The sequence below is a fragment of the Triticum urartu genome, chromosome 5A (assembly GCF_056163025.1).
Source record: "Triticum urartu cultivar PI428250 chromosome 5A, HENAU_Tu73, whole genome shotgun sequence".
Lineage (NCBI taxonomy): Eukaryota > Viridiplantae > Streptophyta > Magnoliopsida > Poales > Poaceae > Triticum > Triticum urartu.
This window is the reverse complement of record NC_141877.1, coordinates 421,233,838-421,251,582: the sequence shown is the minus strand read 5'-3', so window position 1 is coordinate 421,251,582 and position 17,745 is coordinate 421,233,838. Positions and strand designations below refer to the sequence as shown.

The 17,745-nt window shown below is 55.2% G+C and overlaps 1 protein-coding gene across 1 annotated transcript; it reads right to left on the bottom strand.

The window, feature by feature from the left end:
- Positions 1–442: 442 nt before the first annotated feature.
- LOC147971701 (uncharacterized) lies at positions 443–934 on the bottom strand. Its single transcript, XM_087524085.1, has one exon. The coding sequence runs from the start codon at positions 932–934 to the stop codon at positions 443–445; it is 492 nt and encodes a 163-aa protein (XP_087380211.1).
- Positions 935–17,745: the final 16,811 nt, after the last annotated feature.

Below are 17,745 nucleotides of genomic sequence, written 5' to 3'. Positions count from 1 at the left end.
GCGGATGAGAAATGGAGGCTAGGTCGAGGCGGATGCCGGAGACGGAGCAATACTGCGTGAGTGCGCCCTTGACGAAGTTGGTGCGGTTGTCCGTGATGATCCTGTTCGGCAGGCCGTAGCCTACCGTGATATCTTTCATAAATCGAACGGCCGTTGGACTGTCCAGCTTCTTCATCAGTCTTGCCTCAATCCACTTGGTGAATTTCTCCACCGCCACCAGCAAGTGCGTCATGCCGCCTCGAGTGGTCTTGAAAGGTCCCACCATGTCGAGTACCCAGAGCACGAAGGGCCAGGCGATCGGGATGGTCCGGAGTGCCGACACGGGCTGGTGGCTGCACTTGCTGAAGCGTTGGCATCCCTCGCACTTGAGGATGAGCGACTCGGCGTCTTTGAGGGCCGTGGGCCAGTACAAACCATGGCGAAAATCCTTGGCCACCAGGGATCACGAGGCGGCGTGGTGCCTGCACTTGCCCTGGTGTATGTCGAGGAGGATCTCAATGCCCTTGTCCTGTTCGACGCAGCGCTGGAACACGCTGATGGAGCTGCATTTGACGAGCTCGTTGTTGATGATGCTGTAGGCGGACACTCGGCGCTGTACTTGCCGAGCTTCGGTCTCATCTATCAGGAGGACCCCATTCTCCAGGAACTCCGAAATGGGCAGGGCCCAGGATGGTGCCGCGACCCCGGTGAGGACGACCATGACAACGGGTTCCGGGGTGGCTGCCCCCGAGCTGGGTTCAGAGGCCCCAGGGCTGGGTTGAGGCGCGGCCGGGTCGGCTGGAGCAGTGCCCGGGCCGAGTTGAGGCGCGGCCGGGTCATCCGGGGCATGGATGGACTCAGAGTCTGGAGACGGCTTGACGGACGGCTTGTGCAGGTGCTCGAGGGAGCCGCCCGATGGAATGGACTGCCGGGATGAGGCAATCTTGGCGAGCATGTTGGCTGCCTCATTCTCCGCGTGCGATGAGGAAGCGATTGCTTGCCATGTTGGAGTCGTGGGCGTCCCACTCGCCGGAGCACTGTTGGACGACCAGGTCTAAGTCGCCAAAGCATAGGATTCGCCGGATGCCTAGTTCCTTTGCAAGACGGAGGCCGTGCACAAGGGCTTCGTACTCGGCGATGTTGTTGGAGGCGGCGAAGTGGATCTGTAGCGCATACATGAGCCGGTCACCCTTGGGGGAGGATAGCACGATGCCGGCCCCCAGGCCGAGTCGCATCTTTGAGCCGTCGAAGTGCATGCGCCAATGCGTCGAGTCCGGTGGTGGCGGCAGGTACTGGGTCTCGGTCCAGTCGACGAGGAAGTCGGCCAAAGCCCGGGACTTGATCGTGGTGCGGGGCTCGTAGAGGATGGTGTGGCCGGCTAGCTCAAGCGCCCATTTGGTGACCCGGCCGGAGGCATCCCAGCAACCGATGATCTCGCCGAGAAGGGTCGTGCTGACCACTGTGATGACATGCTCTTGGAAGTATTGCTTTAGATTCTTGATGGTGAAGTATACGCCATAACTCATCTTCTGGTAGTGCGGGTAGTTTTGTTTTGAGGTGGAGAGAACCTCGCTCAAGTAGTAGACGGGACGCTGGATGGCTTGAACCTTGCCCTTCTCCGGTTGCTCGACCACCATCACCGTGTTGATTGACCACGAGGTCACAGCGATATAGAGCAACATCGGCTCCTTCTCAGCCAGGGTGGCCAGGACAGGCGCGGTGGAGAGCATGCGCTTGAGATCCCGGAAGGCTTTGTCCGCCCGGTCGTTCCACTCGAACGGCGTCGTCTTCCTCATCAGTTGATACAGGGGCAAGGCCCTCTCGCCCAGCCGGCTGAGAAACCGGCTGACCGAGGCCAAGCAGTCGGTGAACTTCTGGACATCGCGCAGCCGAGCCGGCTTGCACATGCGCTCGATGGCCTTGATCTTGTCCAGGTTCGCCTCAATGCCGCGCTCCGAGACGAGGAAGTCGAGTAGCTTTCCGGTCGGGATGCCGAAAACGCATTTCTCCGGGTTGAGCTTGACCTTGTACTCGCGCAGGTTGGCGAAGGCTTCCTTCAAATCGTCGAGGAGCGTGAGGTGCTGCTTGGTCTTCACCACGATGTCGTCCACATAGACGTGGATGTTGCGGCCGAGTTGCGGCAGCAGGCATTTATGCATGCAGTGCTGGAACGTGGCGCCAACATTCTTCAAACCGAATGACATGGTGATGTAGCAATACGCCCCGAAAGGCGTGATGAAGGACGTCTTCAAGGCATCGACCGGGTCCAGCTTTATCTGATGATAACCGGAGTAGGCATCCAGGAAGGACAAGAGCTCGCACCCGGCGGTGGAGTCGATGACTTGGCCGAGTCGCAGGAGGGCGAACGGGTCTTTGGGGCAGGCCTTGTTTAGGCTGGTGTAATCGATGCACATGTGCCAGGTCTTGTTCTTCTTCAGGACGAGGACTGGGTTGGCCAGCCACTCGGGGTGAAACACTTCCATGATGAAGCTGGCCGCCAAGAGTTTGACGACCTCTTCACTGATGGTCCTTCTCTTCTCTCCGGAAAAGCATCACAGGGGTTGACGGATAGGATTGGCATCCTTGCGGACGTGGATTTGTGCTCGGTGTACTTCCTCGGGATACTCGGCATGTCCTTGGGGGTTCATGCAAAAATATCCCGATTCTAATGGAGGAAGTTGATGAGCTCGCCTTCCTATTTGCTGTCGACGCAGGTGCCTACGACAACGTACTTGCTGCAGGTGGGATCCTCCGGGTTCAGCTTCACCTTCGTGGTCTCTCTGGAGGGCTTGAACACGGCCTCGTCGGCCGGCTCCTCGGTCGGCATCCGGGTGGCCGACGCCTCCTGGGCCAAGGCGACGATCCGGTCGAGTTGGTGCCGCTCCTCGGCTACGACCAACGACTCGGCTAGCTTGGCGCCGTCTTGGGCATAGTCTAGGGACTTGCGGTAGTCGCCGGTGATGGTGATGAGGCCCTTTGGACCCGGCAGCTTCATCTTCAAGTAGGCGTAGTGGGGGGCCGCCATGAACTTGGCGAGCACGGGCCTACCAAGCAGCGCGTGGTACGCACTGGATAGGTCCACTACCTCGAACTAGATCGACTCACGTCGGAAGTGGCTGCTGTTGCCAAACAGGACGTCGAGCCAGATCCAGCCGATCGGAGAGCAGGAGAGGCCGGGAACGATGCAGTGGAAGATCGTCCAGGTCAAATCTAGGTCCTTGGCCTTGAGGCCGAGCTTGGTCATGGTGTCGCGGTACACAATATTGATGCTGCTGCCGCCGTCGACGAGAACCCGGGAGAACTTGCACGTGCGTCGGGGTGCGAGGATGGTGGGGTCGAGGATGAGAGCGTAAACACCCGGGTTCGGCATGACGGTCGGGTGGTCTTCCCGGGTCCAGGTAACCGGGCGCTCTGACCAGTGCATGTACTCCGTCTTGGCCGGGACGACGGTGTTCACCTCCTGTCGAAGGAGGCGCTCGCTGCGCTTATCGTCTCCGAGGCTAGTGAAGACTACGTAGGTCGCGTTCTGCGCCGGGTAGGAGTCATCGCGCATCGCACCGGCGGCCGGAGGCGGTGGCGGAGGCGGCTGCCCTGCTCCCGGAGCCGGAGCTGGAGGCGGCGGGATGTCGCCCCTGGTGATGCGCTTGGTGATGGCGCACTGTCGAAGCGTGTGCGTAGACGGCCTCGCGCCACTGTGGTGCCTGCAGGGAGCGTCGAGCATCTCCTCCAAACTCATGGCGAGCTGCCATGCCATTTTGCCGGTGTTCTGGCGGTTGGCGGCCGGGTCGGCTGCGGGCACCTGTTCGGCGGCTGCGATGAGTTGGTTGTCGTAGCGCTGAGCCGGTTGATCGGCTTTGCGCTTGTTCTGCTGGTTGTGCTGCTGCCGGCTTCCCTCACCGGTTGGCTTCAGAGGCAGCACCGGCTTTGCCTTGCCGGCTTCGTCCAGTGCCACCTAGATTTTCATGGCAGAGTCGGCGTTGGCGTACTTTTCCGCCGTTACCATGAGCGCGGCCGGCTCGGAGCGCAAGAGCTTGTGCTTGAGGAGGGTGCCGTCTCGGCACCCGTTGACGAAGTACTGGATGGCTTGAACTTCGTGGATGCCCTCGCAGCTGTTCCGGACCTTGGTCCAGCGTGTGAGGTACTCGCGGCCGGTTTCCGCCGGCCCTTGCACGCACATGGCGAGCTGACTGGGGCGGCCGGGTCACTTGTAGGTGCCAGTGAAGTTGCACACGAAAGCTTGCTCAAAATCGACCCACGTGTTGATGCCGTCGGCCGGCAGACTGTTCAACCAGGTGCGGGCCGACCCCTGGAGCATGAGAGGCGCGTAGCGCACGGCGAGGCAGTGGTTGCCGCCTGCGATGCCGATGGCGGTGGAGTAGTCGGTGAGCCAGTCCTCCGGCTTTACAGTGTCGTTGTACTTGGGGGTGTCGCAGGGGAGCTTAAACCCTTTGGTGAAAGGCTGGCCCTGGATGCGTGGCCCGAAGCACGCCGGTCCGACGGGGCCGGACTCCTCCAACTCCTAGGAGAGGGCGAGTCGGTCGAGACGGTGATGAGCGTCGGTGTTGTCGATGTCGCGTGGACCCAGTCGGTCGGTGATCGCGGCGCGGGAGGCCGGCTCGCCTGCAGCCGGATGTCGGTCGGGTTGGAGCAAGGGATCGAGGCGGCGCCGGGCCTCGGAGGGCGGCTCGTCCGCCAAGCCGCCAGCGGCCGTCGGGGCGCGATTGCGCCGGGTCCGGGTGCGGCCGGAGTGCGCCTCATTGGGTGGTGAAGACGCCATGTGCTGGAAATCGCCGGGTCCTGCGACACGAGCGGAGCCGGATCCGGCCGGCTTGGCGAGTTGGTTGAGTCAGTCCTGCGACGCATTTGCCGCAGCGAGGAGGTCGCTCACCCTCTTGAGGCGATCCTGCAGCCCTTCGCCCGCGAGCTGATCCATGCCGGCCGCGGCTGCCTGGGCGGCGTGCATGTTCTTCGCGGGAGTCTCGTAGATGGGAGGGAGAGCGCCGAAAGCGCGCCCGATCGCACCACCCCGGGCTCGCATGTCGGCGACCCGACTTGGATTGGGGCAGGCAGGCATGAAGCTATAGGCGGTGTTGCGCTCCACCTGGGCGGAGTCGAGGCGACGCTGCGTGGCGGCGAGTGTCTCGGTGAGGTCCAGCAGGCACTGGCGATCGTCGTTGAGGCGAGTCCGGACCTCAGCGATGTTGGAGGTGTCGATGTCGGTGCCGATGGGAACGCAGAGGCTCTATATCGTGGCGCGCAGCGGGTTGGGCGAGCCGGCCCTATCCGCCGCGGCCTTAGCTTCGGCGGCCTTCCTTGCTGTGCTCGACGATGAGGAGGTGTGGATGTCGGTGACGAAAACCTCCACGCAGAGTTCCATCGCGGCGGTGGGAGCGCCGTCGCTGATGGAGAGTGGGGAGTTGGAAAAGCTAAGTACCTCGCGGGGGTACTCATCGTCTGTAGGCGCATCAGAGATGCGCAGCATGGCGAAGGAGGTGGCGAGCGCGTTGATGACGTCGTCCTCCAGCATGACGGGCTCGTCGGAGTCAGAGAAGATCCCCGTCTAAAGCATGCTCCCGGCCAGGACCTCGAGCTGCCCCACGGTGGGCGCCAACTGTCGTGGCGGGCGCACGGTAGATGCCATGGGATGGCTAAACAGAGGAGGAGGCTCGAGGGAACTTGTGGGCTCCAGAGGCGAGGTCGGCATGAGCGAGCGCGGGACGCAAGACATACCCAGGTTCGGGGCTCTCCGGAGAGATAACACCCCTAGTCCTGCCGAGTGTGGTTTATATGTAACAGTACAAAGTTGCTCCTAGAGCTGTATGGAGCGAGAAGGAGGTCTGGCCAAGGCTTAGTCTGCTCCCTCTCCTCGGGTGTTGCTTTGTGTGTGATCGATTGTGTGAATGAAGTGGGTTCTCCCATATGTGAGGGGGCTCCTGGGGGGTTTTATAGGTTAACCCCCCAGGGGTACAAGGGAAATATTACAAGGCCGTAGGACCGGGTTGTCGGTGTCCAAGAACCCGGTGCTGGGACCCACCGGGTACCAGTGCTCGCCGGGTTCTCCGGGCGCGGGCCCCATGCGCCTAGGGGGCACTGCGTGCCGTCTTGTCGATCGTTAGGGCATGGCCGGGTTGAGTCAGCTATAGTGGCACTCCATTAGGTCGCCACTTGTGGGCGTCATTGGTCACGCCGGGACACAGTTGCCACGCCCGGCCTAGCCAGTGGGCAGGCGTAGGGCACTGTAGCCACGCCGGCCCTAGTCAGCAGGTAGGTGGAGGGCATTGTTGCCTCGTCCGGCTGACCAGAGGCATGGGCGGGGTACTTTGGCATTGATCATTAGCTGGCGGAGACTCGTCCCATCGTACGATCGGGAAGGGACGGCCGCTGACCCTTGGCCAGGTTCGGAGAACACGCCAAGGGCGGTGCTGGCTTGCTGGAGAAGTCTTGAGCTTGGTTGTTGTGGCCGAGTCGAGGAGCTTGGCTGGGTCTGCCTATTAGGCCGGATCAAGCGACCTGGCCGAGTTGTGCAACTCGGCCAAAGGCGGGCCAGATTGAGGGGCGATGCCGGCCCCGTTATTGTTTAAAAGGATCCGGGTTCCGTTGCCTTCCTGGGGTTCATCCCCCTGACATCATCTGTGAAGGTCAGAAAATAACGATACCCGCTGCGAGCCAGGTGGTCCTGCGCCCCCAGGCAGAAGCACGCGTGCTCCTCACTTAGCAGCACCAGAACCATGCCCAACAGGAGGTGGTGGCGCCCGCACCCCAAGATCTAGCACCGTAGGCGTAGGGGGCGCCAGCAATCATGAGCGTGGCTGGATGCCGCGCCCTAGCTCCTGAGCTACGGCGCCTCGTCTGACCCGGCAAGTTCAAGCCGGATCTGCCTCCGTGTTACGACGGCACCACCGACCCGGCGGAGTTCCTCCAGCTCTACGAGCTTGGCTTCGAGGCGGCGAACGGCACCGAGCAGGTCATGGCAAATTGGTTCCCCATGGCCCTCAAGGACGGTGCGCGCTCCTGGCTCCTGAACCTTCCTTCAGGATCCATCTCTTCCTGTGAGGAGCTTCGCGAGCGCTTCATCACCAACTTCCAATGTACCAACGACCGAGCTCCAGCGGCCGCAGACCTGCGCCGCGTGAAGCAGCAGCCTGGGGAGACCCTGCAGAAGTACATCCAACGCTTCAACATCGTGCGCCTCAAGATCCCTAGGGTCTCCGACGAGGCCATCATCTCGGCATTCTCTGACGGTGTCCACGACGTCAGGATGGAGGATCTTGCCATCCACGAGGACCTGTGCATGGCCCTCGAGATGATGTAATCTTGCGGCAAAATGCGCCAGGGCAGAGGAAGGCCGCCTCTGGGAGTCCTGGATTAGGGGGTCTCCAGACTGCCGGACTATATCCTTTGGCCGGACTGTTAGACTATGAAGATACAAGATTGAAGACTTCGTCTCGTGTCCGGATGAGACTCTACTTGGCGTGGAAGGCAAGCTAGGCAATACGGATATGTATATCTCCTCCTTTGTAACCAACCTTGTGTAACCCTAACCTCTCCGGTGTCTATATAAACCAGAGGGTTTTAGTCCGTAGGACAACATACAATCATACCATAGGCTAGCTTCTAGGGTTTAGCCTCTCTGATCTCGTGGTAGATCTACTCTTTACTACCCATATCATCAATATTAATCAAGCAGGACGTAGGGTTTTACCTCCATTAAGAGGGCCCGAACCTGGGTAAAACATTGTGTCCCCTGCCTCCTGTTACCATCCGGCCTAGACGCACAGTTCGGGACCCCCTACCCGAGATCCGCCGGTTTTGACACCGACATTGGTGCTTTCATTGAGAGTTCCTCTGTGCCGTCACCAGACGGAGGTTGTCTCGTCTCGTCTTTAAAGACGGTATTACTGTTGGGGGAGCTTTGGCTGTCGGCTAAACTCTCCGGTTAGGCGGGTTCATCATGACTGCCCGTTCGGCCGCCGCGCCGACGATGAACTCTCAGGTCATCGAAAACAGCCTCTACGTCAAATCAGCACTCGCCAAACAGATGGATCCAATGGAGCTCTCCTCCTTAAACGAGCTCTTGGATCGTATCGCTGCCTTGGGAGTCGCTACGGACTATGATCGGATTGGGCTTAAACCCGATCAAAGGGAGATTAACTCTCCACTGGTCACCCATCATATTGCAGTGGTGGAGGAACAATGCGGTGACCTTTCCTCTATCCTGAGGACCAAATATGTTCGGATTCCCGAGCTCTCCAAGCCAGACGCCCGATCACGGGAGGACAACATCCAATCCCTGAACTTATAGTCAGACAGCGGACCAGAATTAGCGGGTAACACCCCGGAACCGGAACTTCCAAAATTGGAAACTCCTCGGCCCCTGGATCCCAGATCGGGTAGGGGTTCTGATCTAATTCCACCCACTCACCCAAACACAAGCGATCTTTCCCATATCAGGCAAGAGCCCCACGAAACAGTACATCATTACTGGGCCAGATTCCTCCTTGCGATGAACAACGCTAAGGACTGTCGCGAGGAAGACGCAATCTTATTTTTCTGTAATAATTGCACGGACAAGGGAATCCTTAACATCATAAATCGCCGTGAGATAACACGCTTCGCTGACTTGGCGTCCATAGTACGAAAGTACTATGTGATGGAGAATGCCTGGAAAACCGAAAGAAGCTTTTGGGATAATCCGGCCTTGAACACAAACCTAGTCCAAAATAAAAGGGTGCATTATCACAATACACCCGGATCAACTACCAAAAAGCAAAAACCCTCTACAGGGCAAGGAACCGTGCTAGAGGGATGGCTCAACGGACCTTGCAAAATTCATAGCACGGCGGATATAATACCAACCCACAACCTTAGAGCATGTTGGATACTTCAGCAGGTAGCCAAAAGTGGCGAGGATCTTCTTATCCCACATACCACAAAGCACCATCTAGCGGATAACAATACGGTGTTAACAGTGTTGAGACCTTTGCGTCAAATAATAGGCGCAAGCGAACACTCCGCAGCATGGCCGAAATCTGCCACGTAGAAACAATAAATCCATGGAGTGACACGGCTATTACATTCAATGCCAGTGATGAGCCCAAATTCCAAACAGCCCGAGCACCAGCCACACTGGTCCTCAGTCCAATCGTAGATGGCTTTCGACTCACCAAAGTACTCATCGACGGCGATAGCGGACTAAACGTCATCTATGAGAAACTCTTCAAAAGATGGAAATAGACTGGAACCGCATCGATGAAAGTAGCACAACCTTTAGAGGAATTATCCCCGACGGGGAAGCACGCTGTGCTGGGAAAATCACACTAGATGTGGTATTCGGCACGCAGGACAATTACAGGTCCGAAGAAATTACATTCCATGTGGCCCCGTTCAGCAGTGGCTATCACGCTCTTTTAGGACGGGAGGCATTCACAATCTTCCAAGCCGTACCGCAATATGGGTCCATGAAGCTTAAAATTCCTGGGCCCAACGGAACCATCACTCTCGCCAGTGATCCGGACACAGCACTCCGCGCCGAAAACAAAACAGCCGCATTGGCCCTCGAGGCATTATCCGAAGCCCTCTCGGCTGAGGAATTAACCACGCTACGCTCCAAAGTGGACAGGGACGACGTGATACTCGACAAGAGATCCAAGTCCACCTCTTTTAAGCCATCGGATGAAATAGTCAAATTCCAAGTCCACCCAATGGACCCTACAAAAACAGCCTCCATCGGGGCACAGTTAAACACCACTGTGGACGCTGCACTACGAGAGTTCCTACGCGAAAATTCAGACATATTCGCCTGGCATCCCTCAAACATGCTAGGAATCCCACGCAAGCTGGCCGAGCATAGCCTCAATATCCTAAAGGGATTCAAGCCAGTCAAGCAAGCTCTTCGGTGTTTCTCCAAACCTAAGAGACATGCCATGGGAGAAGAACTAGCCAAGTTATTGGAGGCCGGATTCATCAGAGAAATAAAACATCCAGACTGGCTATTAGACCTGGTGATGGTACCAAAGAAGGACAAATATTGGCGCTTTTGTGCCGATTTCAAAGACCTCAATAAAGCTTGCCCAAAGGATCCCTTCCCCTCCCACGCATCTATCAAATCATTGATGCTACCGCAGGACACGAGTCATTGTGTTTCCTCGACGCATACTCCGGTTATCACCAAATCAAGATGACGGAGTTCGACCAAGCCGCAACGGCATTCATCACACCATACGGTCCCTTCTGTTTCAACACAATGCCTTTTGGGCTCAAAAATGCCGGTGCAACATATCAGCGCATGATTCAGACATGTCTGGAGAAACAAATCGGCAAAACAGTAGAGGCATACGTAGATGATGTGGTCGTCAAAACCAAACACGTCGACTCTTTGATAGACGACTTGAGGCTCACATTCGACAACCTCTGAACATATGACATCAAGCTCAATCTGGAAAAATGCATTTTCGGCGTACCAGCCGGAAAGCTCCTGGGATTCATTGTCTCTAGTAGAGGTATTGAAGCTAATCCGGCCAAAATCCGAGCTTTGTCATAGTTGGCTACCCAACAGACCTCAAACAAATCCAGAAATTAACTAGATGCGTGGTGGCTCTAAGCCGCTTTATCTCCCGCTTAGGAGAAAAGGCTTTACCCCTTTATCGCCTCCTTCGGCGCACTGAACACTTCGAGTGGACGGACGCGGCCACAACCGGATTGGAAGAAATAAAGGCCATTTTGGCAACCAACCCAATCCTGGCCGCGCCAAACATCGGCGAACCAATGCTATTGTACATTGCAGCAACTCATCAAGTTGAAAGTGCGGTGCTCGTTGTCGAATGGGAAGAGTACGGACACAAATTCCCTCTTCAAAAGCCGATATACTATGTATCCACTGTCCTCACTCCATGCAAATCACGAGACCCGCACTACCAAAAGATAGCAGATGCGGTATTCATGGCATCGCGGAAACTGCAACACTACTTTCAAGAGTGTTTGATTACAATAGCCTCGGAAGTGCCACTTAATGATATTATAAACAACCGCGATGCTATGGGCCGGACTGCCAAATGGGCCATTGAGCTCCTCGCATTTGACATAACATACAAACCACGACGAGCCATTAAATCGCAAGTATTGGCCGACTTCGTCACCGAATGGACGGAGGCCGAACTCCCTAAAGAGTATGGCGCATACTCCAATTGGATCATGCACTTCGACGGTTCTAAAATGATGGCCGGTCTAGGGGCTGGCGTCGTCCTGACGTCCCCAACCGGAGATACCATTCGGTACGTACTGCAAATATTGTATATAGACTCCAACAACGCAGCCGAATACGAAGCTCTGTTGCATGGTCTTCGGATGGCTGTCTCCATGGGCATTCAACGCCCGAAGGTGCGTGGGGATTCAAACCTTGCAATATCACAAATAAACGGATGCTTTGACGCCAAGGATCCAAAAATGGTGGCCTATCGAAACGCCATCCTAAAAATGTCAGCTCGGTTCGAGGGGCTCGAATTTCACCATGTGGCTCGGGAAAACAATCAGGCGGCGGATATCCTCACCCGCATCGGCGCCAAACGCGATGCGGTCCCCCCCAACATATTTTTGGAAAGGCTGTTCAAGCCATCTATAATATGGGAAGGGGACACCGGTAACAATAGTCCGAACCCGGCCAAAATACCTGGTACCGAACTCTCTAACACAATCGGAGGCTCCGCCACCGAAATAACACCTTCAGCCCACGAAATAATGGCCATTATTGCCACGTGGACAGAACCATTCCTGGCCTACCTAACTAGACAGGAACTCCCAGAGGACCAAAATGAGGCACGCTGCATAGTGCGGCAATCCAAGGCCTAGAGGGTCCATGAGGGAGAATTGTACAAGAAAAGCACTACCGGAGTCCTTCAAAGGTGCATCTCCGAAGAGGAAGGGCGGAATCTTTTGGCAGAAATTCATGCCGGACTTGGCGGTCATCACGTCGCAGCCCAGGCACTTGTAAGCAAGGCCTTCCATACAGGATTCTATTGGCCAATGGCCTGGGCAGATGAACAGGACTTGGTCCAACGTTGCGCCGGTTGCCAGCTCTTTGCAAATCAAAGCCACATGCCACCCACCGCCCTCCAAACAATCCCCATTACATGGCCCTTTGCAGTCTGGGGGCTTGACATGGTCGGACCCCTTAAAGGGGGAACCCACAAGAAAAAATACCTATTGGTCATGGTGGATAAATTCACCAAATGGATAGAGGCCAAACCGGTTAAAACAGCCGAATCGGGACAGGTGATATATTTCATATCCGGGGTGGTACACCGTTATGGCATCCCCCATAGCATCATCACTAATAATGGCACGAACTTCACGGCTGACGAGGTAAAAATCTGGTGCAGCAAAATGGGCATCAAGCTCGATTATGCCTCAGTCTATCACCCACAAACCAACGGTCAAGTTGAGCAAGCAAACGGTCTCATAATGAGCGGCATTAAACCCAGATTAGTGCGCTCCTTAACGGAGTCTAACACGCATTGGGTAGAGGAGCTCGACTCCGTACTCTGGGGGCTGCGGACCACGCCGAATCGTAGTACCAGATATACACCCTTCTTTATGGTGTACGGCGCAGAGGCAGTCTTGCCCTGTGACATAATTCATGACTCACCTAGAGTGCGCATGTACGAAGAAAGAGAAGCCGAGCTCGATCGGCAGGACAGCCTGGACATCTTGGAGGAGGAGCGCGACGTAGCCAAAGCCCATTCCGCATTTTATCAGCAACAGGCTCACAGATACCAAAGCAGAGAAGTATGGTCCAAAAACTTATAATATTGGCGAACTAGTTCTACGCCTGCCGGATAAGAAAAAAGAACAAGCTCGAGCCCAAATGGGAAGGTCCCTTCATTATTGACCAAGTTCTAATCGGTGGAGCGTACCGACTACGGGATGCATCGACTAGTCGACTCGAGCCGAACCCATGGAACGCGGCCAGGCTCCGAAGATTCTACGCCTAGCACCGGACACTATGTTAGTCCCCTCCCTTTGTCCATTTTTTGCATATACGTTATGTGTCTTGTTTTCCTTTCTTTCTTCCTTTTTCTCTAGGCCTTCAAGGGTCAGCTTGTGCCTCGCTTGCATATTACAGATGCGCTAGCCGCACACTTCATACCCGGGGGCTTCTTTCACAGAAGCTTAAATTATTTATCCAGGCTTCATGCCCAACACATGTGTTATACTTCCGCATGTACCTTTCTTCACCATTATATGCATCGATATGACATAAGTTTGGCCAAGCTGGGTTCCCTGGCTCTTGTATTTATGCCATATGTTCCCGTTAATTCGGCTAGGGCATAAGGGGATCACCTCTGCAATTGTTACTGCCGGGTCAGCCGGATGTGTACCTCAGACTGGATGAAGCCGAAAGCAAGCATTCTTAAGGGAATATTCGGCCGGTGAACAAAAGATGATTTTTATTTTTCCATATCTGCCCCCAGATGTTTTTCCTGCATTTCCTATCATAGTCCGGACATGCACTTTAGGGCATGCTTAACCAAGGAAAGGAACCCTTAACGGAACTATTCTCCCTGGAAGATGTTTCTTACTACCCATGTAATATAACATAACTAGTTGGGCACTTGTCTGATAAAGCACTAATGACCCCTACGCCTGGTCTCCACATATACCCCGGTTCTTATATAACTGAGCAAGTATTCGGATACACTCCGGACTATTGGGCCCGGAGGCTGAAGCGAAAAGGTCCGCAACGACAAATGATCTACAATCCGGCTAGAAGGCATTATACATGTCATTTTAATTACATAGTCATGCAGACTGACTAAATTCTTCTTCTATACCATCCAACAGGCGGTCTAGCTTACAATCCTGTTGGGAATATTTTGCGGCTAATTCTACTTACCCATACACTAAGCTAACGGGGATCTCTTTCCCTTCGGGCCCCACAGGTCCGACCTCGGCCATATGATTTGGGTCTGCTTTGGTATACCGCATCTTCACCATGGCCCAAGCTTCTCTAGCACCCTGTCGGCAGGCTGATATCTTCCATAATCGGAAGCGCCGCCGTGCTCCTTTGAGCTTCTCCGCAAGCTCTCCAACGCCCTCGAGCAGGGAGACAGACAGCCACAAGGCCTGGGCAACACCCTGCATCACCTGCCGAACTTGTTCGTGCAGATGTGATAGCTCGGACAGAAGGTCACCCGCAGACCCGGGCATTTCCTCCGCGGGACGACCCATCAGCATACCTACAGACATAACGCTGTTAGTCGGCTTCTTCGCCGAATACCTTTAAAGGATTCGCTCAAGCACTTACTGAAAATGCCGCGCCAAAGCCTCTTATTCTCCTTCTCAGAGTCTGCAAGCTGGCCCCGAACGTGTTTTAGTTCCACGTTCAGCTTTATATTGGCGCCTTGGAGATTGTTTTTCTCCCGCCTCACCTCCGTCAGCATGCATTTGCCAGCCTCTAGCTGTCGCATAATATGCTAGTCCTCCGGATTCTCTCCGGACTCATCTACAAAATCTATTGTTAGATCTGCAGCCATGCCGCACACTATATGGTAACCATCATTCTTTAGAGTAAATGTTACCAGCTGGAGGCTTTTTCTATTCCTGCAATGCGGCAACAGCGGCCCGTAGTTGGGTCTTGCATTCCTCCAGCTCCTGGGACAACTTGGTATTCTTCTCTGTAAGACCCGCACAATAAAGATGATCCTTAAATCAGTTCTGCTAACTGCTTCAAGTCTCAGGGGCTACTGATCCATATAACTTGTCAGATTTACTCACCCATACATCCTTTACATACTGATCCGTGGCTCTGGCCAGACCATCTTGAGCAGTACGGAAGTACGCTTCTCTAGAGTTGAAGGCGTCAAACGCCTCTGGTGAAAAACAAGCGTCCCAGAGTACGGCCCAGTGGCGCCTATGATTCATGGCACTCTCCACTTCTGAGTTTGTAGTAGATAATCTATCTGCATCCTCTGTCGAGGGATTATCCGACGCCGGCCTCATATCGGCTTCTGCCTCCGTGTCCGGTCCTGGTGCCTGACTGGTGGAAGCGTGATCGGCGACATCGCCGGACATATTCCGACGAGCGTTTTTTCTGTTAAAGAAACACGGGCATCATTATATTTTGAAAAAAGATGATAACCACGGAGCGGGGTTTGTTGTACCTTTGCGCCGGCGTCTCCGTCCTAACCACTTTCCTTTTTGGCCTACCCTGCCTCGATGCCTCCTGTTGGCGCGTTGTTGCAAGGCGTCCCGAATGCCTTCCCTGTAAAAAAAAGCCATGAATATGGTGGGTGAGGTGTCTAAAAGGGGGATCCTACTATTTGAGTTGGGACTTTTCGGTTTTTCTTACATGCGATGCAGGGAACAGTCCGGGGTAGTCGGCTGTAATGGCCACCATGGCATCGTCACAGCTTAACTGATAGAACTGCCTGTTTATCAGCTCCACGGAAATAACCGGATCTTCTTCGAGTCCGGAGTCGAGGGCCCAGTCCGGGTCCTCCGGCTATGGAGAAGGGCTATTGACCTCCCTTATGGCCTTTCGCAACTCCTGCCGTAAATTGGCAAGGTGAATACTTACAATGAAAAATGCAGGAAGGTGGAAGTAAAGGGATATAGCTTACGCATCTCGGAGGATTGTACATGGAGAATCCGTCCTGTGGCTTGATGCGGGCGAACTCCTCCTCCTCTCCCTTGAACAGTTCGGACAGGATTTTGGTTAGTGCGGCGGCATCGCCCGGACCCTTACGCCCGTAGCGGGTGGCGCCATCCTCTCCGTTGAAACACCACAAGGGGTGCCCACGATATTGAAGTGGTTGCACTCCCCGCATTATGCAAATTGACATAACTTCGATTATTGTCAATCCTGGCTGAGCCAGTGCCTTAATCCGGTTCATCAGATAAAGGACTTCTCTGTCGTCTTCCACCTGGGGGCTCCACGGGTGCCAACTTCGGCGCTTCTTCAGAGGAGCATTGTTGAACTCAGGAAGACCCCGCCAAACAGGGTCCGGAAGGGGAACGTCCTCCATATAAAACCATTCTGAATGCCAGTCTTCGAACGGCTTCTTTGGGGTACTGGATAGGTCTCCGGTATTGGTGATGTGCAATACTTCGGCTCCGCCCACTTGATAAAGTGATTCCCTCTGTGTGCGGGGGACGAGGCAAAATAGCCTCTTCCACAGCTCGAAGTGAGCCTCGCAGCCCAGGAACAACTCGCAGAGAGCAACATAGCCGGCGATATGTAGAATGGAGGCATGGGTGAAATTGTGTAATTGGAGTCCATAGAACTCCAGGAGACCGCAGAGGAACGGATGAATTGGAAATCCGAGTCCCCTTAGTAAATAAGGAACAAGGCAGACCTGTTCCCCCGTGGAGGGCAGGGAAAGTTCTCCGCTTGCTCCCCGCCATTGTAGGTGGCAAGCCCGGCTTGAACGGGCACCATATACGTCGGAGGGAGAAATCCCTTGGTCTGCAGTTCGACCAATCGGCTGTGTGAGACTGAACACCTCTCCCAATCACCAAGCTTAGGGCTACGGGGCGGGAGGAGGAGATGCGGACGTCGGCCATGCTAGAATGGATCTTCCGAAAGGCGCTCTGATGGATTCTCACTGGGGGGAGGAAGGTGTGGATCGGATCTGAGAATCCCTATCCCTTTAATAGACAATTTATTTATTTGGCTAGGGGGGAATGTAAAATATGCCCTGGCGCCTCGTATTCATTCGACGCATGGAGATATCCCTTACTGGGCATAGAAGCCAAGAGGTTCAACATTTATGGAGCCGGACACTACTTACGCGCACTTGAAGATCAGAGAAGATCCCGCCTTGCAATGCCGAATACAACACTGCGCGTCGGACTCATCGTCATTGAATCCAGGTTTGGGGGCTACTGTGGGAGTCCTGGATTAGGGGGTCTTCGGACAGCCGGACTATATCCTTTGGCCGGACTGTTAGACTATGGAGATACAAGATTGAAGACTTCGTCTCGTGTCCGGATGAGACTCTACTTGGCGTGGAAGGCAAGCTAGGCAATACGGATATGTATATCTCCTCCTTTGTAACCGACCTTGTGTAACCCTAACCTCTCCGGTGTCTATATAAACCGGAGGGTTTTAGTCCGTAGGACAACATACAATCATACCATAGGCTAGCTTCTAGGGATTAGCCTCTCTGATCTCGTGGTAGATCTACTCTTGTACTACCCATATCATCAATATTAATCAAGCAGGACGTAGGGTATTACCTCCATCAAGAGGGCCCGAACCTGGGTAAAACATTGTGTCCCCTGCCTCCTGTTACCATCCGGCCTAGACGCACAGTTCGGGACCCCCTACCCGAGATCCACCGGTTTTGACACCGACGCCGGCTCTCCCTCCTGGAACTGCCTGAGGCGGAAGCCGACGACAAGAAGACCAAGGCCAAGGAAGCAAAGCGCAAGGGACCTGCTGTGTTGGCTGTGGATCCAGATGTGAAGCGCGGTTGCGGCTACAACGATCCTCCAAGAGACAACCGTCCATACTGCGTCTTCCATGATGTCCATAGCCATAACACCAACGACTGCCAAGAGCTCAGGGCGATGCACGGCGGCCGCATCGGGCAGCGCCCTGAGCGCGACAACCGTGGCTACGGTCGTGGAGGAGGCCGTGGCGGAGGACGCTAGGATGGCAGGAACTCACGCCAAGGATGGCGTGATCAGCCTCATGAAGACCGCTGGCAGGAGCAGCCTCGTGACGCCCCCTGGCGTGACCAGCCTCGTGAGGGTTGCCCTCAGGGCAAC

Coding starts and splice junctions, on each gene's coding strand:
- LOC147971701 (XM_087524085.1), bottom strand. CDS start 934: ATGCTCGCCAAGATTGCCTCATCCCGGCAGTCCATTCCATCGGGCGGC.